At 36.3% G+C, this 26,471-nt stretch overlaps 1 protein-coding gene across 2 annotated transcripts in view; it reads left to right on the top strand.

Annotated features, from left to right (window-relative positions):
* UBE2W (ubiquitin conjugating enzyme E2 W) overlaps window positions 1-26,471 on the top strand; it is a 71,422-nt gene that overhangs the window by 28,110 nt on the left and 16,841 nt on the right. For both annotated transcript variants that reach the window (XM_029923413.1, XM_029923414.1), the window contains exons 2-4: window positions 10,588-10,679; window positions 16,121-16,223; window positions 26,259-26,414. In XM_029923413.1, coding sequence (XP_029779273.1) covers window positions 10,588-10,679; window positions 16,121-16,223; window positions 26,259-26,414 — 351 coding nt within the window. The remainder of the gene's footprint in view (window positions 1-10,587; window positions 10,680-16,120; window positions 16,224-26,258; window positions 26,415-26,471) is intronic.

The raw sequence follows: 26,471 nt of genomic DNA, 5'->3' as shown, positions 1-26,471 counted from the left end.
CCTGCGTCGGGCTCTGTGCTGACAGCTAGCTCAGAGCCTGGAGCCTGCTTCAGATTCTGTGTCTCCCTCTCTCTCTGACCCTCCCCTACTCACACTGTCTCTCTCTGTCTCTCAAAAATAAATAAAAAAACATAAAAAAAATTTTTTTAGATTCTTATTGTAAAAGAGTTAAAGTATACAAGTATATAGTGCAAATAGAGATATCTTCTTTCTCCTCCATTGTTACTGCTAGGAGGGTGCTACTGTAAAATACTTGGATGTGCTTCCTTCAGACCTCTTTTGTATGCATTTATATAACATTGGTATAATCTGTTGCTTTTGTTTCAGTATAAAATAATTCTGTGTATTTTGAGACTTGCTTTTTCTTCATCAGTATATTTTGAGGTTCTTTTAGTACACATAATTCTTAATGTGTACTAAATTCTTAATGGTTGCATAGTCTTATTTCCATATGCCATAATTTGTGTGATTTAGCTATTGATAAACACACATATTATTTCTGGATTTTGCCCTTGCAAATAGTGAATTGGTCAACACCCTTATTAATTTTTTAAACATTTACTAGGGCAAAAACCATTATGTGCCAGACACAGTTTTGAATGCTAGGAATACAAAGATCAATAGATACAGTCTGCTTTAGAGTTGTTTACAGTTATATAAATCCTACAAGGACATAAAATAATTGGGGGATCTGGTGCTCTTCTGAATGCTAGGGAAGATAGATTTTTATCACAGTGGGGAATTGAATGCTGTTGTCTTCTGAATAAGTTCTCATTTGGTCCTTATTAATTTTTAATTTATCTTTCTAGATTCTGATAAGCAAAATTGTTGCCTCAAAGGATAGAACTTCTTTTCCTCTGGGGCTTATATTTGCTTCTGCCAATTGCCTGAGCATTCCTTCCTGGACCACTTTTGATTAAATTCTTGTCTAATGTTACAGGAATTCATATTATAAACCCTTGTGGGTGTCAGTTGAGGTTAAGACATTTATTTCATGGAAGACATTTTTTCTTCCTCTGCCCATTGCTGAGTTCAAAACAGGCAATTTTCTATGTATGCCCTTTATCTTACACTGAAGAGTCATAGTCTTCTGTTAGAAGCCTCACTTTTTGGTCTTGCCCACCTTGGGTTTGTTAGAAATCTCCAAGGTAAATCCAAACATGATCCTTTTATTTCAGGAGTCCTACACTCACTTTTTGTTTTTTTATAGAATTATTCAGAGTATCTATTCTGCCATTGTGCTGAAAATGAAATTGTTTAGTCTTTGGAACACATTCATCCTTCGGTTTTCAGTTTATCATGGTCGTGGTTTCTTTCTGTGACCATTCCTCTCCTTTTAGGCACTGCTATACCCTGAAAGCATGTAGAAGTTATTTACATATTTATCTCTCTTTTTAGACTGTGGCCTCTTTTTAAGAAGAGGAATCTTTAAGTCTTGTCACTTTTTGCATTCCAATCTAATTTTTGAAAATGTTAGTTTAAAATAAAGAATGAATACCTCTATTTGTTGGAGATTTTCCATTTCCAAAAAGGGGCAAGAGTTTCAACAAGTAACAATTAGGAACTAAGGGCTATAGAAGTATATTTAGAACTTTGTAGGAAAGGACATGTTTCCTTAATTTGCATGCATCAAAATCTGCTTCATTTTACAATAAGGTAAAATCATTTCATTGCCTAGCCTCTCATCCTGAAAGAAGAGAGATAACTATTGTTATAATTGTTTAATGTTGTTGGGGAAAAAATAGTAGTTGTTTTATAGTGTAATGATAGTAATGTGCATAGTAATCTTATTTTTATTCCATTGTGTTCCCCTGTTGCTCACCTTCCACCTGTCAGTTGTTAGAAGAACTGAGAGAAAAACATTGTTGACCATTTCATATACACTTGCATTAGCATCCATTGGCGTTTATCTCTACATTTTAAATGTTTTCCTGTATTTATATTTCTCCCTACTCTAAATAAGAATTTTTATTTTTACCCTTTTATTTTTTAAAGTATTTTTTTATTTGAGAGAGAGGCCACGAGTGAGTGAGGGGCAGAGAGAGAATCCCAAGCAGGATCTGTGCTGCCAGTGCAGACCCTCACAAGAGGCTCAACCCCATGAACCGTGAAATCATGAACTGAACCAAAACTAAGAGTCAGACACTTAACTGACTGCGCCACCCAAGAGTCCCTGATTTTTACCCTTTAGAATATAGGCATACCTCAGAGGGACTGTGGATTTGGTTCAGACTAGCACAATAAGACAGGTATCACAGTAAAATGAGTCAGATGTATGTTTTGGTTTCTTAATGCATATAAAAGTTATATTTACACTATATTGTAGTCTGTTAGGTGTGCAGTAGCATCGTGTCTGAAAAAACAGTGTGCATAGCTTAATTTAAAAATACTACTAAAAATGCTAACCATCACTGAGCTTTTAGTGAATTGTAATCTGTTTTGCTTGTGAAGGATCTTGCCTGGATGTTGATGCTCACTAGACTGATCAGGGTGGTGGTTGCTGAAGATTGGGGTGGCTGTGACAATTCTGTAAAATCAGACAACACTGAAATCTGCAGGAACAATTTCTCTATAGCATGTGATGCTGTTTGACAGCATCTAACCCATAGTAGAACTTCTTTCAAAATTGGAGTCAGTCCTCTCAAACCCTGCCACCACTTTATCAACTGAGTTTATGTAATACTCTAAATCCTTTCTTGTCATTTCAGCAAGTGACAGCATCTTTACCAGGAATGGATTCCAACTCGAGAAACCACTTTCTTTGCTCATCCATAAATTGGAACTCCTTATCTGTTACAATTATCATGAGATTCCAACAATTCAGTCAAGATCTTTAGGCTCCACTTCTAAATCATGCTATTTCCACCACATTGGCAATTACTTCCTCCACTGAAGTCTTGAACCCCTCAAAGTCATCTATGAGGATTGGAATCCACTTTTTTACACTCCTGTTAATGTTAATATTTTGACCTCTTTGCACTGTCAGTGCAGAGCCTTATGTGAGGCTCAAACCCATGAGCTGTGAGATCATGACCTGAGCTGAAGTCAAAAGTTGGCTGCTTAACTGACTGACCTACCCAGATGCCCCAAATCACACATGTTCTTAATGCAGTCTAGAATGGTGCATCTTTTCCGAAAGGTTTTCAGTTTACTTTGTCTAGGTGCATCCAAAGAATCACTGTCTATGGCAGCTTTACCTTACTAAATGTATTTCTTAAGTAATAAGACTTGAAAGTCAAAATTACTCCTTGATCCGTGGCCTGCAGAATAGATGCTATGTTTGCTGGCCTGAAAAACAATCTCAATGCACATCTCCTTCAGAGCTCTTAGGTGACCAGGACCAGGTCAAGTACATTGTCAGTGAGTAGTAATATTTTGAGTGGAATCTTTTTTCCCTGAGCAGAAGGTCTCAATAGTAGGCTTAAATATTCAGTAAGCCATGTTGTAAACAGATGTGCTGCTATCCAGGCTTTGTTGTTCCATTTACAGTGCGCAGGAGGAATAGATTTTCATGATTCTTAAGGGCTCTACAATTTTTGGAATGGCCAATGAGCATTGTCTTCAACTTAAAGTCATTAGCTGCATTAGCCCCTGACAAGAGAGCCTGTTCTTTGACACGTGGAAGCCAGGCATTGACTTCTCTCTAGCTATGAAAGTCTTAGACGGCATCTTCTTCCAATAGAAGGCTGTTTCATCTCCACTGAAAATCTATTATTTAGTGTAGCTACCCTTGTTAATTACCTTAGCTAGATCTTCTGGATAACTTGCTACAGTTTTTACATCAACACTTACTGTTTCACCTTCCATTTTCGGTTGCAGAGACGGCTTTTTTCTTTAAACCTCATGAACCAATCTCTGCTAACTTCAAACCATTCTTCTCAGTTCCCTCACCTTTCTTAGAATTCACAGATTTTAGGAGAGTTAGGACCTTGGTCTGGATGAGGCTTTGGCTTACGGGAATTTTGTGGCTAGTTTGATCTATCCAGACCACTCAGACTTTGTCCATATAAGCAATAAAAGGCTGTTTTGTTTTCTTACCATTCATGTTTTCATTGGAGTAGCACTTTTAATTTCCTTTAAGAATTCTTATGTTGCATTTACGACTTGGCTAACTGGCACCAAGTTTCATTTGATGATATATTCTTCAGCTTGAAGAGTAATGTTCAATATAAAAATTGAACCGTAACAATACCTTTTTTTATTACTGTCATACTCATCATCCTTAGTTGTGTGAAAAAGAAGAACTGGGACTAATATATGACCATGGGCATTGATGAAAATGACAGTAGCTAAAGATGCAGAGGTCACATCATTGGGATGTAACTCCATGGTTTAGCACTATGGTACACACTGTGATCTGTAGACCTGTCACTGGGCCATGCTTTTCATTTAATGAAGACTTGGAGAAATTACTCCTAATTTCTCCAGTTGGTTTCATTGAGACAGTTTATTATGGTTTAAGAGCATGTGAAGGAATAAATGTTTGACACTCTTAATGCTAGCCTTGAAGATGAGTATGGTTACACAGAAATAAAGTGATATATTTACCAAAATAAATAAACTCTTTTGCTAGGTAATGAGGGTAGTCTTGTGGAGGGGAAAACAGCAGATGAAGGAGAGAAAAAAGAGGAGAAAGAAAAAGAAGATTATCAGTGAGTAGAAGTTAGGTGTTGTGATCATTTATTGACAATGGAAAAAGCAGATGATAGTAAAAAAAAGTGGAAAACAAGGATATCAAACTATCACAATTTGCTACAGAGTCAATGGGCTTATAATCTCATTGTTCTTTAAGGCTGTCACAATAATGCAGTCATTATTGTTAGGCTACATTATGTTCAGTACACAATGGCCGGACTCTGTTAGGATAGAGATTTACCACATTGATTTAAAAAAGTTTTTTGGATGTCTGAAATTTTATATATGTGTGTATTTATATATCTCTCTAATTTATTTTATGTTTTTATTTTAATTCAATTAACATAGTATTATATTACTTTCAAATGTACAAGATAGTAATTCAGTACCTCCATATATCATCCTGTGCCCATCATAGGTGCACTCCTTAATCTCTATCACCTATTTAACCCATCCCCTCAATCCCCACATTTATTTAAAAATTTTTAATATTTAAAAGTGTTAGTATTTATATGTATCCATTATCTCATATCCTGATTATGCCAAGGAGGCATATGGTATATTCAAGCTTAATTTAACATTATGAGTGTATATTTGGATAGCTTTTACATTTTGATTTGGGGGAAATGGAAGAGGACTGATTAGAATACAGTGATGACAGTTTTAAAGTGATTATTTTTCCAATTGTTTTCTTTCTTACATATAAAAACTGTGACTTGAGCCTTCCAAGGGCTTTACATCTCATAAAGTTAAGAGTAATAATAAATGTGTCTGTTGTGTTTCCACAGTTCACCTTTGGTGTGATGTAGCTTACTGTAGTAATATTTGGAGAAGTAGTAGTGGAGAGAGAGTATGTTAAGCTCCAGAGCAGCCTTTTCATACTGTATTAATTTCTTTCTTCAACCCAGGCCTGTAGTTATAAGCCCCAGGCATAGGGAAGAGTAAATCTCAAGAATAATCCCTCACATGCATTGAGTTGGAAAAAAGTGAACGGGTGTCACTATAAGTACCGGATTACAAGTCCTAGGCTGTAGTAGTAATCTAGAGCAGAGATCCCATCTACAGTGTTATGAAATAACTGGAGTGTCCTTCAGTTTTGTGGTGTGTTCCAATACCTTGTCATTGATAATAGTTGCAAATTTTATCAGTGGTTTTCTTAATACTCCCCTTTCCTTCCCCCCATTAAAGGTAATAAATTAGAATGGACTCATATCACTTTGAACCATTTGCTTTTATGAGGAAGGAAAGAAAGGGAGGTGCTAGCTGGGCTACTGAACAGCCAGATCTGTTATGCTTCATGCCCAACATGGGGCTTGAACTCACAACCCTGAGATCAAGATTCACTGAGCCAGCCAGGTACCCTAAGCCAAACCAGTTCCCAAAATGTTTAATCATTTCTCTCTCAAGGTATTTAGATGTATCAGGATCTTTCTTACTGATTATGTAAATTCATCTGGATCTCTTCAGAGCTCAAATTCGTGGTGTTTTCCAGACTTGAGCCAACATAAGATGACGGCTTAGTTTGGAGTTTTCAGGATTACTCTAGATTTGTGGTTCTTCCAAACATTTAGATTCTGGGCCTGACCATTTTTGATGAATGAGGTGAGAAAAAGAAATTCTTTTGCCTGTAGCTTTAGGCCTTTTTGTCTGGTAGGATAAGATGTCTGCACTGCTATGCAAATTCTGGAAAGAAAATGCATGTTTAAAGAGTGACTGAAATCATGTATTTTTGGTTAGGTATTAAATATTGAGATAAGAATCATCTTAGGCATATTAAATTTTATTTAGCAAGTAATTCATGCAAGTAATTTTGGTATTTAAATATTAGGAAAATTAAACTTTTATTAATATAGTCATAGATTTTAAAATGCAGTTTTTTTCATATTTAATGTGAAATGAAGATATATCTTACCAGTGGTGTATTATTGTTCAATTGGCAGCAATTTTCCTTTTCTAGTGTTACATAAAATAATGGTGCATCTTAAGATTGATGGTGTTTCTTAGATTTAGAGAATGATGATACATTTGCAATATATATCATTAGTTTTTCCATACCTCACCAATTTAGGTACAGATAAGGGTGATACTTGGCCAAGAACCATTGTAAATTTCTTGGCCTTTTCCCCTCCCAGTGGTTTCTGGGTAGTTGCTTCTCTAGTTATGGCAGTTATCTTCTGCAATTACTTTCTATTTTCAGTTATTTCGGTCTGTAGCTGCCATTTTCAGCACTGTCTGGGAAAGCAAGCTGTGTTGCCATGATGATTTTCACAGCTGGTGGTATTATTGCTTTTGCTAGTGTTTCTCATCTACTTTTATAATACTTTGTCTTCAATGATAGGAGGAGCTGAGTGCTTCCTCATGTGATAATAGCTTTCTGTTAATTGATGCTACATGGTATGTTCTCTAAATAGATCACTAGCTTTATACATCCTCAAGTAAGTGTGAATTCTTGTTTATTTTTACATCACATTTTTAGGTTTTTCTCTTTTAGCTTAGGGCCAGTTTCTTTGTTGTTGTTCTGTTTTGTTTTGTTTTTGAGTATACATCATTAGAACTAACTTCTTAGAAGATCCAAAAGGCCCTTGAGGAGACTGATTGCCTATTTAAAGACATGTTCTGCCTTCTCCGGTGAATTATTATTCTGGGAAGAATATACCAAAGGGTAAATACCCTGTTTTGTGAACCTGCCAAATAGAGAAACCATTTGACCTTCCATTCTGTGTGTGTGTGTGTGTGTGTGTGTGTGTGTGTATAATTTATGTTTTGATTTTAAGTGCATGGGTGAATTACTACTTTTATTAGTTGAGCTTAGTACATTCATTAGCCCCCAAAAGGTTGGTTCTGCTTTATGTCTTTATTGGAGGCTATATGGATGTGTCAAAGTAGTTTAAGGCCTAGTAGCTAAGACAGTATGGGATTGGAATGAATTGTCTTTTTATGTAGTGACTCACCCCCTCAGAATGTGATACTAAAATGGAAAGTTGGTTGTAGGTTATAGCCCCTTCTCATGAGGGGAGTATGGAGAGCAGAGATCCTGCATTATCTGTTGCTAAATAACGAGTTATCTCCAAATTTAGTAATTTAAAAGAACAAGTATGTATAATCCTATGCAGCCCAAAGGGTCTGGAATCAGAGGCTTAGTTGGATGGTTCTGGCTTATAGTCTCTGTTAAGTTTGTAAGCAAGGTATTGGCCTGGGCTGCCATCATCTGAAAGATTGGCTTAGGGTTGGAGAATATGCTTCCAAATCCTATGTCGTTATTAGCAGGAGGCCAGTAATCTTAGCATGCAGGCTTCTGAATTGGGCTGTTCACAATATGGCAAGTGATTCTAAAGAGAATGACCAAAATGTAAACCATTCTCTTTTATAACCTAATCTAGGAATAACATACCATCATTTCTGCTATATTCCGACAGTGTGGGAAGGAACTACACAAAGATGTGAATACAAGGAAGCAGGGTTAATTGGAGATTGTCTTGGGAGTTTGGTCATCACAGGTCTCTTTCTTTGTGGACATGTAAGAATTAGTGTCAGAGTGGGGAAAACATTTCTTTTTTCATAGAACTGTTAATCATTATGTTCATGAGACCTAGGGATAATGATATCAATAAAACTCTTCTTAGCTTACCTTTATATCCTTATGTTTCAGTTATTAGCTGTGCAAATTGACTTTCTTATGTATCCTTGATTTGCTAATAGGGCTTGCCTTCCCTGTTTTATAGTAAAGTTCTCAAGATCTGGAGAATTTCTACAGCAGTGTTACCCAAAACGTGGTTATTGAAATAAGATTTCAGAAATGCTCTACACTAATGGGGTTCCATTACTTTTTGGAAACCTCTTTGTTATCTTCTTCCCCTTGGAGAATCATTGTTGGAAGTCTTTGAGAAGTCCTACATTGAAGATACTAGTTTTTCCTTGTTTCACCCAATGCTTTTAAAATTTTACTTGAGGGGCTCCTGGGTGGCTCAGTCGGTTAAGCATCCGGCTTCGGCTCAGGTCAGATCTCATGGTTCGTGGGTTCGAGCCCCGCGTCGGGCTCTGTGCTGACAGCTAGCTCAGAGCCTGGAGCCTGTTTCAGATTCTGTATCTCCCTCTCTCTCTCTGACCCTCCCCTGCTCCAGCTATCTCTCTCTGTCTCTCAAAAATAAATAAAAAAAGCATAAAAAATTTAAAAATAAAATAAAATAAAATTTTACTTGAGGGGCACCTGGGTGGCTCAGTTGGTTAAGCATCCAGCTTGGGCTCAGGTCATGATCTTACAGTGGTTTGTGAGTTCGAGTCTTGCTTTAGGTTCTTCTGCTGTCAACACAGAGTCTGCTTCAGATCCTCTGTCTCCTTCTCTCTGCCCTTTACCCCTGTGTCTGAGTGCTCTCTCTCTCTTTCAAAAGTAAACATTAAAAAAAATAATACAAATGTACTCGATCAGGGCACTTGGGTGGCTCAGTCAGCCAGCTCAGGCCATGATCTGATGGTTTGTGAGTTTGAGCTACGAGTTTGAGCCCCACATCACATTGGGCTCTCTGCTCAGCACAGAGCCCTCTGCTCTCTGCTCAGCACAGAGCCTGCTTTGGGTCCTCTGTCCCCTTTGTCTCTGAACTTCCCCCTCTCCCCCTTGTGCACACATGTGGGTGCGCTCTCTTTCTCTTTCAAAAATATTAAAAGTTTACTTGATCATTGAATCAGTATATTATATACCTGAAATTAATATAACAGTATTTATATTATATTTAACAGTATGTTAAATAAATGGAATTTAAATTTTAAAAACTTGAAAAAATTTACTTGATTATATAACCTGCATTTGTTAACATAAGTGGAATGAATTAAAACCTTGTTCTAACATACAAATTTATTGCAAATATATTTCTTTATTCAAAACAAGTCACCTAGGCAGCTTCATTTCTATATTTTAGACAACATTTTTCTTAACTACTGTTCATTTGTAATTATTTTGCATTTTGGAAGGCAGCTGAGATCAGAAATTGCAGGTAGTTGATACTTTATTTTTATTTTACTAGCAATTATGATACTGTAAGATCTTAAGAAAAGGTTTCATTCTTGGCTACTTGAAGAGCCATTTAGGAATTTAGGAGAATCCTTTTTTTTTTTTTTTTTTTTTTAAACATTTAGTGTTTTATTGATCCATTCATCAGTTAATGGACATTTAGGCTCTTTCCATGCTTTGGCTATTGTTGAAAGTGTGGCTGTGAACATTGGGGTACATGTGCCCCTGTGCATCAGCACTTCTGTATCCCTTGGGTAAATCCTTAGCAGTGCTGTTGCTTGGTCATAAGGGAGTTCTGTTGTTAATTTTTTGAGGAACCTCCACAGTTTTCCGGAGCGGCTGCACCAGTTTACATTCCCACCAACAGTGTAGGAGGATACCCATTTCTCCACATCCTCGCCAGCATCTAGAGTCTCTTGATTTGTTCGTTTTAGCCACTCTGGCATTAAGTGGTATCTCAGTGTGGTTTTGATTTGTATTTTCCTGATGATGAATGACGCTGAGCATTGTTTCTTGTGTCTGTTGACCATCTGGATGTCCTCTTTGGAGAAGTGTCTGTTCATGTCTTCTGCCCTAATTTTATCACTGGATTATTTGTTTTTCAGATGTGGAGTTTGGTGAGTTCCTTATACACTTTGGATACTAGCCCTTTATTCGATAAGTCATTTGTAATTACCTTTTCCCATTCTGTCAGTTGCCTATTAGATTTATTGATTCATTTGCCGTGCAGAAGCTTTTTATCTTGATGACTTCCCAATAGTTCATTTTTGCTCTTGATTCCCTTGCCTTTGGGGATGTGTTGAGTAGGAAATTGCTGCGGTTGAGGTCAAGGAGGTTGTTTCCTGCTTTCTCCTCGAGGGTTTTGTTAGTTTCCTGTCTCACATTCAGGCCCTTCATCCTATTATCATTTTTTTAAAGTACAAATTATTTTTGATATTCTTTTCTAGAAACGACTGCAGAAAGAACTGTTGGCTTTGCAAAATGACCCACCTCCTGGAATGACGTTAAATGAAAAGAGTGTTCAAAATTCAATTACACAGTAAGTAGTTAATTTGTTATTATTATTTTAATTATTTAATGTTTATTTACTTTTGAGAGAGAAAGAGAGCATGCATGCACACAAGCCAGGGAGGAGCAAAGAGAGAAGGGGACAGAGGATGTGAAGTGGGCTGACCGTCTGATGTGGGGCTTAAACTCATGAACTGTGAGATCATGACCTGAGCCTGAGCCGAAGTCAGATGCTTAACCTACTAAGCCACCCAGGTACCCTGGTAGTTAATTTTTGAAGCATTATGTGTTTCTTTTATTATTAGTGTAATGTATGAATATATACTTATTTTTTTAATGTAGAATTTTCATATTTCATTCCACTCTTCCATCAAGAGGCAAATGAATAGATCTTATTCTATGCATTTATGTATACAGTTTTGTTTTTTATAATAGTATCACATACATTATGTATAATATATGATTTGTAACCCTTTCTTTTTGAAAACCATATATTTGACTAGTATTTTTTTTTAGTGTTTATTTTTACTTTTGAGAGAGAGAGTGCAAACAGGGTAGGGGCAGAGGGATAGCACAAGACACAGAATTAGAATCAGGCCTGGGCTCTGAGCTGTCAGCACAGAGCCCAACACAGGGCTCAAACTCACAAACTGTGAGATCCTGACCTGGGCCGAAGTCAGATACTTAAATGACTGAGCCACCCTGGTGCCTCTGATTAGTAACATTTTAAAATGTCTCCTGCTAAGGAGGCAGCATTTAAAAACTTAAGTCTGACTTTGTTTATGAATGATCTTCATCTCAACTAGAGCAATTTGGCATGAGGTTGTTTATCACATTTTTCAAAACTACATGTGAAGGTTTAAAGAGAATAATAGTCAAGAAGTGTCTCGATCTCACAAACACATTAATTGCCCTGTACAGAAGGGTATCTAAATGAATATCAGACCTTCAGCAACCTCTTTTAATAGATAAGAAACTTCTTCATGAGGATGAAAAAGTGAAGAATGGAAGGAAGACACAGAAGTAGTCTAATTCAGCTCCTTCCTTGGGGGTAAAGAAATTAAATCTCTTCCCAGATACAGTACCAAGAAGAGTAGAGAGAGATGTGTCCTCTCTCGTAAAAATGAGCATTTGAATTAGTTTGAAACATTTTCAAGAGTATATTCGTAAGATCTCACAACCCTGTATAGTCTATTTTTACCACTCCTTGATTTAATAGTTTTATTAGACAAGGGTAAGTGTTCAGAAATTGGGGAGGAGGGGAGGAATTTAAAATAATGGACCCTCTCCTTAAAAACAAAAAACAAAACCTCTAAAACCAAAGAAGAGATAGGGGGCAACAAGATAAAAGTATACCATAGACCAAGTCACAGGGCAAATACTTAGTGATATTCTACGTCCAGAGAGCAAAAGTGACCAAAACTCATGGACTAGGGCACCTGGATGGCTCAGTCAGCTAAGTGTCCAACTCTTTATTTCGGCTCAAGTCATGATCTCCTAGTTTGTGGGATCAAACCCCGCTGCCAGCACAGAGCCTGCCTCCTTTCTCTCTTAAAGTAAACAAACATGGAAAAAAAATCATGGACATATTTATCCTTATTTGGTTACCTTTGACTTTGACACTTGAGTCAGTACTTAAGACAGAAGTGAAACTTTTGAAGAACAGGGATATGAAGAATGGATCTTTTGATGGTTGGATGGATACTGATGTTTGAAAATGTAGTATAGATCGACAGCTCTATAACAGTCTTTTTAAAACATTGCTGGGTTCTCGAGTAATTTTAGGTTTCCCTCAAAACTGAGCAGAAGATACAGAGATTTCTCATATATCCTCTGCTCTCACACATGCAGTCTCCCCTGTTACCAGCATCTTCCCACCGATATATTTGTTATAATTGGTGAATTATGATTGATACATCATAATCATGCAAAGTCTGTAGTTTATAATTCATTCTTGATGTTTCTAAGGATTTGGGCAGATGTACAATGACCTGTATTATCATTATGGTATCATACAGAATATTTTCATCAGCCTAAAAATCCCCTGTGCTAGTCATCACCTCCCCCAGCCACTGATCTTCTTAACTTCTCTGTAGTTTTCCCTTTCTCAGAATGTCATGTAGTTGGAATCATACAGTAGGTAGCCTTTCAGGTTGATCTCTTTTACTTAGTAACATGCATTTAAGGTTCTTTCGTTTCTTTTTGTGATTCTCAGTTGATTTTTCGTTTTTATCAAACAAATTTTGAAAATGGAGTGTATGGCATTTGTTCTGTATAATTGAGTGATTTTTTTTTTTGCCCTGTATAATTAAACAGAATAGGTTTCATTTTCAGTGGTAATAATCAAGTGCTTCCTCTTTCAATCTTTATTTTTTTTGGTGGGGGAACTATACAACACAATGATTTATAAAATGTTAAAGGGATGTTTTACATTTTTATAAACGGAAACATTTATATAGATTGTCAAGTATTTATACCATAAATTATAACTACCTAAACAGTATTGTCTTTGTTGCAGGATAAACCTGCAGATTTGTTTGTTAGGCAGTTTTTCTTTTAAAATAATTTATTGTAAATGAATCACAGAAGTTTATTAACTTTGTCTATCTTCCATAATCTAAAAGTACTCTTAAAAAATTCAGTCTTAAAATAGGTGTTTAAATGGGATAAGAATTATAAGGAAAGCACATAGAGCTTTCTGGAAGACAGTTTGGTAGCCTATATTAAGACATTTAAAAATAAGAGTATCATATCCTTTGACCTAAGAAGTAAACTCCAATGCTGTCTTAAGGAAGGAACAGAGATATAGAAAGATTAACCTAGTTGGCTCATCCAGTAGAACATGCCACTATTGATCTCTGGGTTATGAGTTCAAGCCCTATGTTGGTGGGCATATAGAGCTTATTTTTAAAAAAATGTTTAACTTAGAACTAACTATACTCATTTCAACATTACTATTTCTAGGGACAATTTGGAAACAATGTAAATATCAATAATAGGGAAATGGTTTCTCAAAGTAAGACTGTGAAATGGCATCCCTCAGTTATAGCTTATAGTCAGCATGAAACACAAAAGTTTTGTAGTCATAGTTACCTGTGAAAATCCCTTAGAGAGGCAATATTGGTATGTATCCTACCTAAATATATCCAACAGAGCTGGTTTTTCCTTCAGAAGGAAATAGTTGGTTGTTTCTTTGATGAGTAGGAGCTATGAATGCATGAAAAATACCTGTTTAAACATTAGAATTCTAGAACAGCAGCTACTCACGGGAAGTTAAGAACTGAAGCTTCTCCCATATTATGGGGCATGTGCCCATAATTGGAATCATAAACACTGGTGATTTGAATGTATACAATTTAAGTGTGCACATAATTCAACAACTGGATGTCAATATCCTAGATAAACTACAAAATGACTAGAATGTAATGAACCCCAAGAATTTCTACAGTGATTATCTTTGGGTGATTTTTATTTATTTATTTATGCCTTTCTAAATTTTGTATGGTGAACAAACATACCTTACTTTTCTTTTTCTTTTTTAAATGTTTTTTGTTTATTTTTGAGAGACTGAGAGAGACCATGCGAACAGGGGAGGGTCAGAGAGAGAGGGAGATAACAGAAGCTGAAGCAGGCTCCAGGCTCTGAGCTGGCTGTCAGCACAGAGCCCGATGCGGGGCTCGTACTTAGGAATCATGAGATCATGAACTGAGCCGAAGCCGGACACTGGACTGACTGAGCCACCCAGGCGCCCCACATTACTTTTTTAATTAGCAAAAAGTTTATTTAAAATGACCCTGCACAATGTTGAAAATTATGCCTTCTTTGACCTGTTTCACCCAGGTATTAGAAGGATTAATGAGATATTTGCTTAGCTATTATTTAAAAGCTGTGTTTGGTTAGAGCACATGTAAATTTATGGTACATCATGTCCTAAAATTTGCCTTTAAATAGAATGAAAGGGCACCAGGATGTCCTCTGATTTTTCTTGGAATAATCACTGTGCATAGTGGATGTGGGGGCGGGGTGAAGGGGGGAATTAAAAAAGGAGATATAGATGGCTAGAGAGGAAGGACCCAGTTTGTAAAGAGAATAGGTTTTTGTTTTTAATACAGTTTATGCATTATATTTAATTTACCGTGTACTGGTTCTGATGTCAGGAAAGTGTTATATGTTGCATATGTAATGCCATTTATCTTCCCAACACTTTGAGGTGAATATCTTTTTTTAATGAAATTTTAACTTGTTTTTAATATGAGTTTTACAATTAAAATAGTTAAAACAAGAGAGGTATAGCAGTTTATTCAAGGCCACACTGCTAAAGGACAGACCTGCGTAATTTCACTATAAAATATTGGCTCTTGGCTTATATTTTTTATCATGTACAGTATTCAGCACACATTCTGAAAATGAATAACTATGCTCTTAAGGGCTTGTATGAGCTGATTGTTTTCAGAGAGTAGCCACATTTATTATTTTACATACTCATAAGTCCATAGTATATGGAATCGTGACTAGAACCCCAACACTGTATTCTCAATATTACTTCCTTTTGTTTCCCTGTACTTAAAGTAATAAATTTTTATACCTAAAAAATTTAAGATGAAAAGAATTGGCCAGAGATATAATTAGGAACTCATTTTTATGATTGGTTCACTTTTGCTTCTCAGTGTGACCCCATCATCTTTGCCACCATAATCCTTGCTCTACTCCTGTTCCCCCTACCCCACCCCCCTTTTTTTTAAAGAGCAAAAGATAGCGGTGCCTGGCTGGCTTGGTTGGTAGTGCATACGACTCTTAATCTCCAGGTTGTAAGTTCTGGGTCTGTGTTGGTTGTAGAGATTACTTAAAACTAAATTAAAAGAGCAAGAGATAGGTGTGCAGACTATAATTATAAACAGATTTGTATTCATGACTGTTATATGTGGAAACAAAGTAAGCTTGTAAAGAGGCCATAGACATCTCTTCTAAGTTTCATTAAACAGCTGAAACATGAGACTCAAAGGAAAGGCATTATAGAGCCTTTAAATAGCCATTAGAGTAAGTGGACTGATGTCAGCCTAACTTCTGTTTCTCCTGTTTAGTCTTCTCTAGAGTACTGATGAGAAAATGTTATCTATAAAATCTATTCAGTCATTGTGAAATAGTGTTTTGGAAAACTAAGATGGCATAATTTGAATAGCAAGAGCACAGGCTTTATTGGGTTGGGTTTTATTTTGTGTTTTAGAGCTGGGTTAAAATTAGGCTCTGTCCTCTGCTAGTCGTTTGACTTTGGTCTGGTTAAATAACCCTTGAGTGTCAGAGAAGGGAATAGGGTGAAGGCGTCAATGCTACTTTTACAATTAGTGGCAGGATGAAGCTGCTATTATACTCCTAGCCTGATGCTCAGCATAAAGGAAGTTTTTGGTGTTCCCTTTTCTCTTTCTCCAATTCCTCTTATCTGAAGTTTTTTTATTTGTTTTTTTCCTGTTCTAGGTGGATTGTAGACATGGAAGGTGCACCAGGTACCTTATATGAAGGAGAAAAATTTCAACTTCTATTTAAGTTTAGTAGTCGATATCCTTTTGACTCTCCTCAGGTAACTGCCTTGCTTTTTAACATTTTACTTGTTTTTAGGTTATAGCAAAATACTAAATTAGTGACTTTTGACTAAATACAAACTTAAAAAAGAAATCCATTATAATTATTTGAGTAGATTTGTTCCTTTATGTTACTTGTAATATAATCAAGATCTTAGGAACATTTTATTTTATTGAAATTAGGGGTTTGCTTTTGTACTTCCAAAAACTTAACATTATTTCTTATCCATAGATGTCAGCAGAAAAGAGGCTGGAAATCTAACCTAGGCTGAGGGGTTGTGGGAGAATTTAGCTTTTTGGAATATCAAGAGGCAATTATTCCTAGATATGATGATAGAATAATTGTTAGGAGGCAGTGCTTTGTTGAAAGGAGTACTTTTTTGATTTTGCATTAACATGCTGTCTTTGCAACCTTTTAGTATTGTAAGATATTGTAGTATGTTACAAGATGTTAAACATCAAAACACAAGCCCTAAATCTGAACATTATAATTTGAGACACAGTTAGTTTAGGTAATGGGTTAATACTCGGACAAATGACAATGGTGGTAGAGGAACTGTTTTGAAAGCTGTTTAACTGTGGTGAATGATGAATGATTGGAAGTTAGAGAAAAGGAGCCTCTAGGATGACTTCCACTCTGCTGGCTTGGAAGATGGGTGAATGAGTGGCAAAATGGTAAGACTTAATGCCAACTCTGTCTAATATTGCTAGGTAATCTGGATAATGAAATTTCCCTAATACCTAAAATTTGAAGTGCTAAAATATGTTATTTTTGAGGAAAATCATATTTCATTGCCACTTTAAATATACCTAACGGTGCTCTTGGCCCTGTAGAGGTACAGATGGAAGCCAATTACTGTATTATGCTATAAATAAAGAGGTCATTGTTTTAAGGCACAGAATTAAATGGAAATGGACTCCTTGAGTTCTGCAGTTTTTATGTGAGCAGAAAATTAAGATTAGGAAACTTATTTTTATCATTTTCATAAAAATAAAGCCAAAGGTAATGGCCTTTAGGCCTCTATAATAAGCACCGATAGGGGCACCTGGGTAGCTCAGTCGATTAAGTGTCTAACTTCAGCTCAGGTCATGATCTCATGGTTTGTGGGTTCCAGGCCCGCATCGAGCTCTGTGCTGACAGCTCAGAGCCTGGAACCTGCTTCGGATTCTGTGTCTCCTCTTTCTCTGCCCCTCCCCAACTCATGCTCTGTCTCTGTCAATAATAAATAAACATAAAAAACTTTTTTTTTTTAAAAGCATCTGTAGACTACAACCAAGACCAAAGCAAACATCTTCTCTCTCTAGAAAATGATCTTCACCTTTTGTTGCCTTTTGGCTTATCAGCATCATTTCAGATTGTTAATGCTTAAAAGCATTATTGTCTCAGGTATCTTTTTTTCCACTCTCAACCTGTTCTGCTTCACTTCAGCTAAGTTTGTGGAAGGTATATGATGGAAGAATGTGACTCACCAACTCTGAAATGTTGACTAGAGGAATGTTTGAGAAGGCTTACTCTGGGACCCCACAGATTGTTTTGTCAGAGGAAAGTAATATTTCTGGGGGCGCCTGGGTGGCTCAGTCGGTTAAGTGTCCGACTTCGGCTTAGGTCATGATCCCATGGTTCGTGGGTTTGAGCCCCACGTCGAGCTCTGTGCTGACAGCTAGTTCAGAGCCTGGAGCCTGTCTTCAGATTCTGTGTCTCCCTCTCTCTCTGACCCTCCCCTGTTCATGCTGTCTCTCTCTCTCTCTAAAATAAATAAAAACAGTAAAAAAAAATTTTTAAAAAGAAAATAATATTTCTGTAAACGTGTACAGCCTCTTCTTTCTGAGGTTTAATTTCACACCCTCATTGGATATCGCTACTTGAATACCTCTGGATGTCTCAAATTTAACACTTCCAAACTCAATCTTTTCCAATAAGAAAATAAAAAAAATATATTTTTTTTCCCATTGGGTTATTGTCCATCTATCTGCTTGTGTTGAAACTCTTTCCTTCACTGTTAAATGTAGCTTTTCAGGTCCTTTTGAAGTGCTTAAAGTCAGTCCACTCTTACTGTCAGTGCTGTAGTCCCAAGTTTCTCTTTCACGTGAACTATTACATCATAGCCTCTAGTTCTTTACACTCCAAACCATCCTCTCACAGTGCTTTTAGATTTCTCAGAAGGCACAGTTACCTCTTTGGTTTGCACACTACAGCACCACCACCACAATCCCTGTCCTCCTCCATAAAACTTCTAATGCTTCTTTATTTTCTGTGGAGTCAAGTCTGAAAACTCTATAGCTTAGTGTTCCAGTACAAACTTAACCATTTCAGTATTTGTATCGTACTTTCTAATGTAACTTCCGTTCTGATTTTCTCTTGTAATAGCTCTAATGAAGTGGTTAGGGGAGATGGATTCATTCTCATAAGTGAAGAAATTGAAGTTTATAGAAGTACAATGTCCTGTTCATGGTTTAAAAGCTAGCTTGTAGGATAGTCAAGGCTCAAACCCCAAGTTACTTCTTTCCATACTGCCAGTTAGGTGTGATTACTAGAAAGGAGAAAATGCCTATTTATCCAGACAGTAATATTATCTCTAAAAGTGAAGGATTATATGTGGAATGATAACTTTGAAAGCTCTGGGCCAGTTGTTCCCAATCTTTTAGACTAAGAGGATTCCTTTTTTTCTTTTTTCCCCATTCTGCCCATGTTTTTTATTCAACAACAATTTATAAAATATATATATATATATATATATATATATATATATTTATTTATTTATTTATAATCCAAGTTAACATATTGTGTAATACTGGTTTCAGGAGTAGAACTTAGTGATTCATCACTTACATAGAACATGCAGTGCTCATCCCAACAAGTGCCCTCCTCAGTGCCCATCACCCACCTAGCCCATCCTCCCACCCAGCGCTCCTCCACCATCCCTTAGTTCTCTGAATTTAAGAGTCTCTTAAGGTTTGTTTCCCTCTCTGTTGTTATTTTTCCTTCCCTTCCCCTATGTTCATCTGTTGAGTTTCTCAAATTCCACATATGAGTGAAATCATGATATATGTCTTTCTCTGACTTATTTCACCTACCATAGTACACTTTAGTCCCATCCACGTTGTTACAGATGGCAAGGGTTCATTCTTTTTGATTGCAGAGTAGTAGTCCTGGGTGGTGTGTGTGTGTGTGTGTACATGTATATAAGCTGTATATTCTGGTATCCTTGATTGAGAAAATGACAGAGCTGCTCTAAGTCTAGTAATACTTTAAAATTATTTTTTAGTTTTTATTAATCACATTGTAGATGGTTATAAAATAATAATAATGGTCTAACAGTCAGTTGCTTGCTGTGCATTATCAACTTTGAAGTTTTTCCAATAACTGAAAGTTTCCGTTGGTCCATTGCCCTGGATTAGAACCACTCAAGGGCAGTAAAATTCCTCATTCACTATAGATTTTATTTGATGAGACCCAGCAACACTGGTTACTTGCTAGAAAATTAGTTTTTGATCTTCCTGTGCAGTAATTAGTACTGAATTTACCACTACTTACAAAAGTAGAACTTGGGAAAATAAACCTAAAATAGACCAGTTTGTTGTGAGCTTTGTACTTTTGTATCTGTAAGTTAGATCTTTAAGACCATAATAAACTTTATAGTCCGCTATGTTTTCTTTTCCCTACTAGTTGTAGTTAACTTCTCATGTATCTCGTACTATAGTGAAAAAGCTGCCTATCTAAACAAGGTGTTTGGCCCTGTCATTTGCTTTAAAAGAAGCAATAACAACAACAACAAAATCTTTTAATATTGGAAGCAGAGATGAGGCGCTTTCCCATGACTGTTTTCTACTAATGTGCACTTAACCATCAGCCATACAGAAAATAAAATATCTTTCTGTATTAGATGTTTTTCGGTGCTAGGATACAGGTAAATGATTGGTTGAATTTGAATTAATGTGTTTTTAAACATGAATTATATGCCAAATACTGTGTTCTGTACTTGAGAGATAAAAAAGAGCACAGAAGTTGAAAGGTATTGGGCCTGCCTTTAATAATTGGTGTGGTCTGTGGATAGGCAGACACAGATTAATTCATTCTGTAAGTATTTATCACATGTCCTACAACAGACACTGCACTGTTAGTGATTTAGTAGGGAAGTATGGAAATGCACGAGTAGGGAAGATTTCACTGAAAAGAAGACTGGAGTAGAAGTCTAAGAGAGGTGAGTGGGTAAGCCATGTGAAAGAAGTATGGAAAGAGCAGGTGAAGAAAAAACGCAAAGGCCCTGAATCTGGAGCATATGTGGCAGGTCTTGGAGTGGTATAGAAGTGGGGGGCAGGGGGGAGTGGGGCATAGGTATGAGAGATAATTTGGGCTGGAAGGTCCATCATGGATTGTGTAGGACATTTATAGCCCATTGTAAGAACTTTGACTTTTACTCAGAATATGAAAAACCTTTGAATATTTTGAGCAGAGGAATGACGTGATCCTTCGTAAAAGGAAAAATGTGGCTATTTTGTGACACATTGACTGTTGGGTGTACAAGGGACAGGGAGACCAGACAACTATTGCAATAATCCAGGTGAGAGTTAATGGTGGCTTGCATCAGAAGGATAGCAGTGGAGGCTATGGAAGGTGGGCCTTCCATATTTTGGACCTTTTTTTTAAAGGTTGAGCCAACAGGATTTGCTCATGAATTGATGAGGAATATGAATGAATCAGGGAAGACTTCCACAATGTTTGGCCTAGGCAACTGGATGGACCATAAATTGAAGTATAAATTGTATGTTTTGGAACAAAAGAGAAAGCAGTGACCAATTTAGATTAGGATGAGAAGGCAAAGAAAAACCAGTCTGGGACTTAAAGCACAGAAGAATTTACCTCAAAAGTGGAGCAAGTCATGAGAAGACATGGCCTCTTCTGAGATTTTGAGCAAATATAGTTTTATGTATAGATACATGGAGGACTGTGGGAGGAGATGAAAAAGGAAGAATGTTTTGGGGTTTATCCAGGAAGAGTCTTGCAGTATGGAGGATTTGGAGATTTATCTCAAAGGTATTGAGAGGTATAGTCACCTCTTCTTCCAAACTGTGAAGTCCTCAAGTTTAGTGTCTGCAATTTTGCTGCTTCTCCTTTCTACTCCCTTCCAAATATCTATGATCTTATACCCCCTTCCTCTGTCAGAACATCCCATTTGAATGCAATAAAACTGAAACACATCTGTATTATCTTGTAAATGTCCTGGTTTTACCTTGTTTTTAAACTTTTTAACTCTAATTTTTGTTGAAGAAATTTTAGCCATTTAGAAATAAGTGGGGAAGTATTTTCTTATAGGGAAGACATTATACTTAGTCCTAAAACCATATTGATGCTAAAAGTGGTGCTGGAAATACACTTGCCTTGATTACAAAGCTTTAGAAACACTGGTGGCAGGTCGCTTTCTCCTCATCCTTACCCCCTTCCTATTCATGCCCCCTTAACATGGACCCTTTCTTTCTGTTGCTCAATACTCCTAAGTTGCAGAGATCCAGAAACTATTTTTGTAGTGTTCTCATAGTGTGATTCTCCTTGCTTTTTCATGTGATGGTGGTTAAGCTTTCCAAAGTCTTAAATTACCATTTTTATTGCCTTAAATTGTCTAGCATCTAGGACATCTGATGAGGAAAAAGTGAACAGTGAACCCTGTTCATTGAAGCCTTGGGGGTAAAGCAGAGGGCAGATAAAGAGGAAGACTGGTAGGCTAGAAGAACACAGCTTGTAAAGGAGAGAGAATGTACCATCCAGGGAACCTAAGTATAGTTTCATTGTATCCAGGAATTTTGTCTGTGTAATACTTATACAGTGCATAGTAAGGGTAATTACAGAAGGCCAGAACAACTGTTAATATTGATGCCACTAATACATATTAAATTGCTAAAAGAGGAGCATTGAATTAAAAACTTTGCTAAAACTCCAATTCCCAGTTACTTTTTTGAAAATTTACCATTTGTGCTAGACTGCCTATATCATACATTTTTAATAATTAGATACCTGATTACAACAGACTTTGCTTTTATGTTCGATTTCTGTAGTTGCCCATTAAGTGTTATCATCTACTTACAGTTTTAATAAGAGAATACATTTTCTTATATTGTCCCTAAGGAAATCTTGGTATCTATTTTATAGATTGGCTTTTATATTTTTTAGCCTGTTTTGTACTACTTATTCTTATAATATGTGTTTTGACCTAGTTTGACACTATATTAGGTTTCTCACTTTCTAATTAGTTGCAGAACATTAGTCTGAACACAGTAGTATGCCTTCCTTGTGGTCATACCTAACTATTGTGTGCTCATTCAATATTGGGCTTGATGTTTGGAAATCCTAATATGCTAGTACCGTGAATTTCATACTAATGTCCATTCTATATTTTGTCACTGTCCATGGCTTTCATTCTCAGATTAGTAGTTTTATGAAAGACACTACATTTGGTACCAAAAGTTACCCAGAGGTTGGCTTGCTTAAAACTTCAGGTTGAATATGCTTACTTACCTCCGAAATTATACGGATTCTTAGATCACACCTACTCTTGCACACTCTAATGATAGGGATGTTTGGAAATTTAGAGACATCTGATTTCTCATGCAGACTCAGAACTTCTCATGTGATTCACGTGCATTAGATCTAAAATTGTGTCTTTCTTTTCCATGAAACAGTTTATTCTTTAAAATTTGTAGTTCCATTTTTTTTGTTTGTTTTGTACAGTAGGGAGTGTATGCAGTCTTTGGCTATTAACTGTTTATATGCTAAATTTGAGTAAATTAAAAAATAGCTTTTAAAATAAAGAAATTCGTTGTTTTCAGTTGTCTTATTAAATCTGTTACAGTTTTATCAGTTACTTGGGATTCCCCACAAAACGTTTGTTAATTCTGAAAACAGCTCTTCATCTCTTAAGCATTCAGAACCTGCTTGGCTGCAATTAAATAACAGAAATGTCCCCTTCTTCCTTTGGATTGTACTGTGTTAAATAAATGAGGATGGTTAAGAGCATCATCTTTAAGACATTCAGTCTTAGTTACTTTCCCCATCACATGCAAAGAACCAGAATTGCAAAGTTTAAAACTCTCTGTGGAAGCTGCTTACCAGATTTCTACATGAGTAAGCTGTGGAAAAAAGTTTTTTCTTTTATTTCAGGGATTCATCTCTCGCATGTAAAGTCAGCCTTTCCATGTTTAGGCAAGCTTCTGAAGTCCTGATCTGGCAGGTTAGGTCCTGGGGGCTGTCTTAATCTGTGCAGCTTATTGATTCCCCTGTTGGGTTGCTGAGTTGGGGGCTGGCTGCATTTGCCATATTAAAAAGCCCCAGCTTTTTTTTTTTTTTTTTAAGGTTTATGAGATCTGATTAACTGTATTATTTCAGTTCCCTTAAAGTTCAGAGCTCTTTCTGTCTTGATTTCTGGCTCTCTTTTGTGCTTATCAGTGTCTGCTGCTTCTGCTGTAGGTGTCTTCTGCGTTTCATCTCTTCTCTCCTAATTTCCTTGTTCATGGGCACTTCTTGGCTCTCAGGCCAAGTGATTTAGTTTGTAATCCGTTTTCTCTAAGAGGAATACTGCTTTCCTTCTGACTTGTGGGTTGGCTATTCGGAACATGTGATAACCTTTGTATTTTGCTGTGTGTTTTCCTTGATGGTTGCTGATGCATTGATTAATTTTTGCCAAAGAAGATAACTTAGCAGTTCTTCATTTTTTGGCATCTTCAGAGCACTATTCTGTGTGACTTTTTAGAAAGGAGACCTTACTGGGAAAAAAAATAGCCCTTAAAAAATATTTCATGGCGAGGGGATAAGGTCTTGGGCATTGTTTGTGTTCTTACTGAAAATACCCTACTGGTCAAATGGGATTTTGTGGCAGAATGAATACCCCAAACCAGATGCATATTCTGTGAGATTGTAAACCCCCACTCTAGAAATCTGCAACACGTTGTGGGCATATAAAATACGTATAATGAACTACATGTTTATAAAAAATAAAATTTTAAATAATTGTGGATAGACTCAAGAAGTATGGAGCTGCAAGACCATTTAAGCAGTCATTTCCTTATTCAGGGCACCACTTTTTAGCAAAAAGTAATAGCACTGATAGCTAAAATTGAGACACTTGAAACACAGCTGTGCCAAAGTCCAGGATTGGGTGGTCTTCTGCAATCAGGCAGGAAAAGTAACTTGGTGTCTCTTACTTTGAGACTTATTTTTAGTTTTCAGCTTTACTTTAGTAAAGTTCCATTTCAGTGGAAATGGAGGGTGCATGACCAGAATTTAAAGAAATAAAAATATGCAAATGTGTTAAGTTTTTCCTTTCAGAAAAAAAAAATTCCTCCTGTTGTCTTATATTAGCTTCAGCCCAGGCAATGAGTTCCATATGTTAGTAGCATATTTGAAGTGTTAGAGGACTCCTACTCATGAAAGAATGCTTTGTTAAAATGTAAATATTTCTGAAATTGTAATGAAGTCAGAATTGTTAGATATTTTAAAATAAAACCAAAAACCCAGCTTATGGTAACTTTCCATAACATCCCATATTAAATAATGACATACCTTACCCTAGCCACACTATTTCACTGGCTTTCTATCAGAGGGAAAATAGGCTATGCCTAGAGTAATAAATACTGCATCTGTTTCTGGCATAACTGAAGGTAAGGTTTCTGTAGTAAGATTTTGCTTTATTCAAGGGTGAAGCAGTTTGTAGGGCTGAGAGAGATACTGTAAGTCTCTTTTGGGAACTACTGGTTTATATTTTATCTTTATAAAAATCTCCTCAGACCTATTGAATCAGTATCTGTGAAAGTGGGACTCTTGAGTTTTTATTTTTAACCAGATCTTCAGGTGATTTTTTTTTAAGGTCAGGTCAGAAATTAGCAATTACTACTAAACACCAGAATAAAAATGGTACATCATACTGCAGCGTAAAGTTAATGTAAAGATTGGTGGATTAATTTTTATACCAAAATAAGTAATTTTTATGAAGTAACATATATAAGCATTCTTAAATATTAGACTTCCGCTTTCTTCTACTTTGGGCTGTACTTAGAGATTCTTCAGAAGGTATGGAGTTATGTGTTTATTTTTGTTTTAAAAATATATTTATTATTATTATTTTTTTGAGAGTGTACATGTGAGTGTAGAAGGAGCAGAGAGAGAGAATCATAACCAGGCTTCACACTCGGGGTACAGCCCCACATGGGGCTTGATCCCACAACCCTGGGATCATGAGCTGATCAAAATCTAGAGTTGAATGCTCAACCAACTGAGCCACCCAGGTGCACCAGTGTAGATACACTTAAGAAGCATTACTACTGAGATACTTAATGAATTTTTAGGGCAGAGGAAGGAATAATAGATTTATTACCTTTCAAAAAACAGTGCTGAGGCAAGGAAAGGTAGAGAAATGAGAAACTTAGAATTGAGTAGAAGAAAAGGCAGAGAAAAACAAGTGATTGGGAGACTCATTCAACCGTTGTGTGTGTGTGTGTGTGTGTGTGTGTGTGTGTAGGCACATAGTTATTTGCTGATTAATAAGTACTATGGTGTACTCGTCATCATGGACAAGTGAGTTTGGAGTAGGTGGTATATATATATAGCAGTGATTTCCTTTTGCATGTAGTACCTTAGGTGATAGCATTATAGCATTCATGTTGTCCCCAAATTGAATACTTTCATATGGTTTCTATATGCAGAGAGCAATGAGTAGAATTTGAAAAAACATTCTTATAAACATAGTAGTCTTTCACTAGACTGAAAATGCATGGTAATTTATGAATTTTAAAAAGAAATTTGTGAAAAATAGTTGAAATAAAAAATAGATGATCTGGGCCTTTCCCCCATATGTACCATTCCCTATGTGATCATTCATAAAGCGAAACCAGTACTTTATGAATTGATGAGAGTAAACAATTGTTTTATCTTGTTTCTAGCACTGATTTTGTTGGTTTTTAAATGGTTTTTAAAATAATAAGTTCTGTGGAGAATATTTTATTTTAACAGAATATTTGAGTGTTAATGGAATTTTATTCTTTCTTAGGTCATGTTTACTGGTGAAAATATTCCTGTCCATCCTCATGTTTATAGCAATGGTCATATCTGTTTATCCATTCTAACAGAAGACTGGTCCCCAGCGCTCTCAGTTCAATCAGTTTGTCTTAGCATTATTAGCATGCTTTCCAGCTGCAAAGAAAAGGTAGGACTTTTCAGAATTATTCCAGGTAATATCTCCTTTTAGTTTAGGTAGAGAAGC

The sequence above is a fragment of the Suricata suricatta genome, chromosome 15, assembly GCF_006229205.1.
Source record: "Suricata suricatta isolate VVHF042 chromosome 15, meerkat_22Aug2017_6uvM2_HiC, whole genome shotgun sequence".
Taxonomy (NCBI): Eukaryota; Metazoa; Chordata; class Mammalia; order Carnivora; family Herpestidae; genus Suricata; species Suricata suricatta.
Note: the sequence above shows the minus strand (reverse complement) of the source record. Positions and strands in the feature narration are given on the sequence as shown.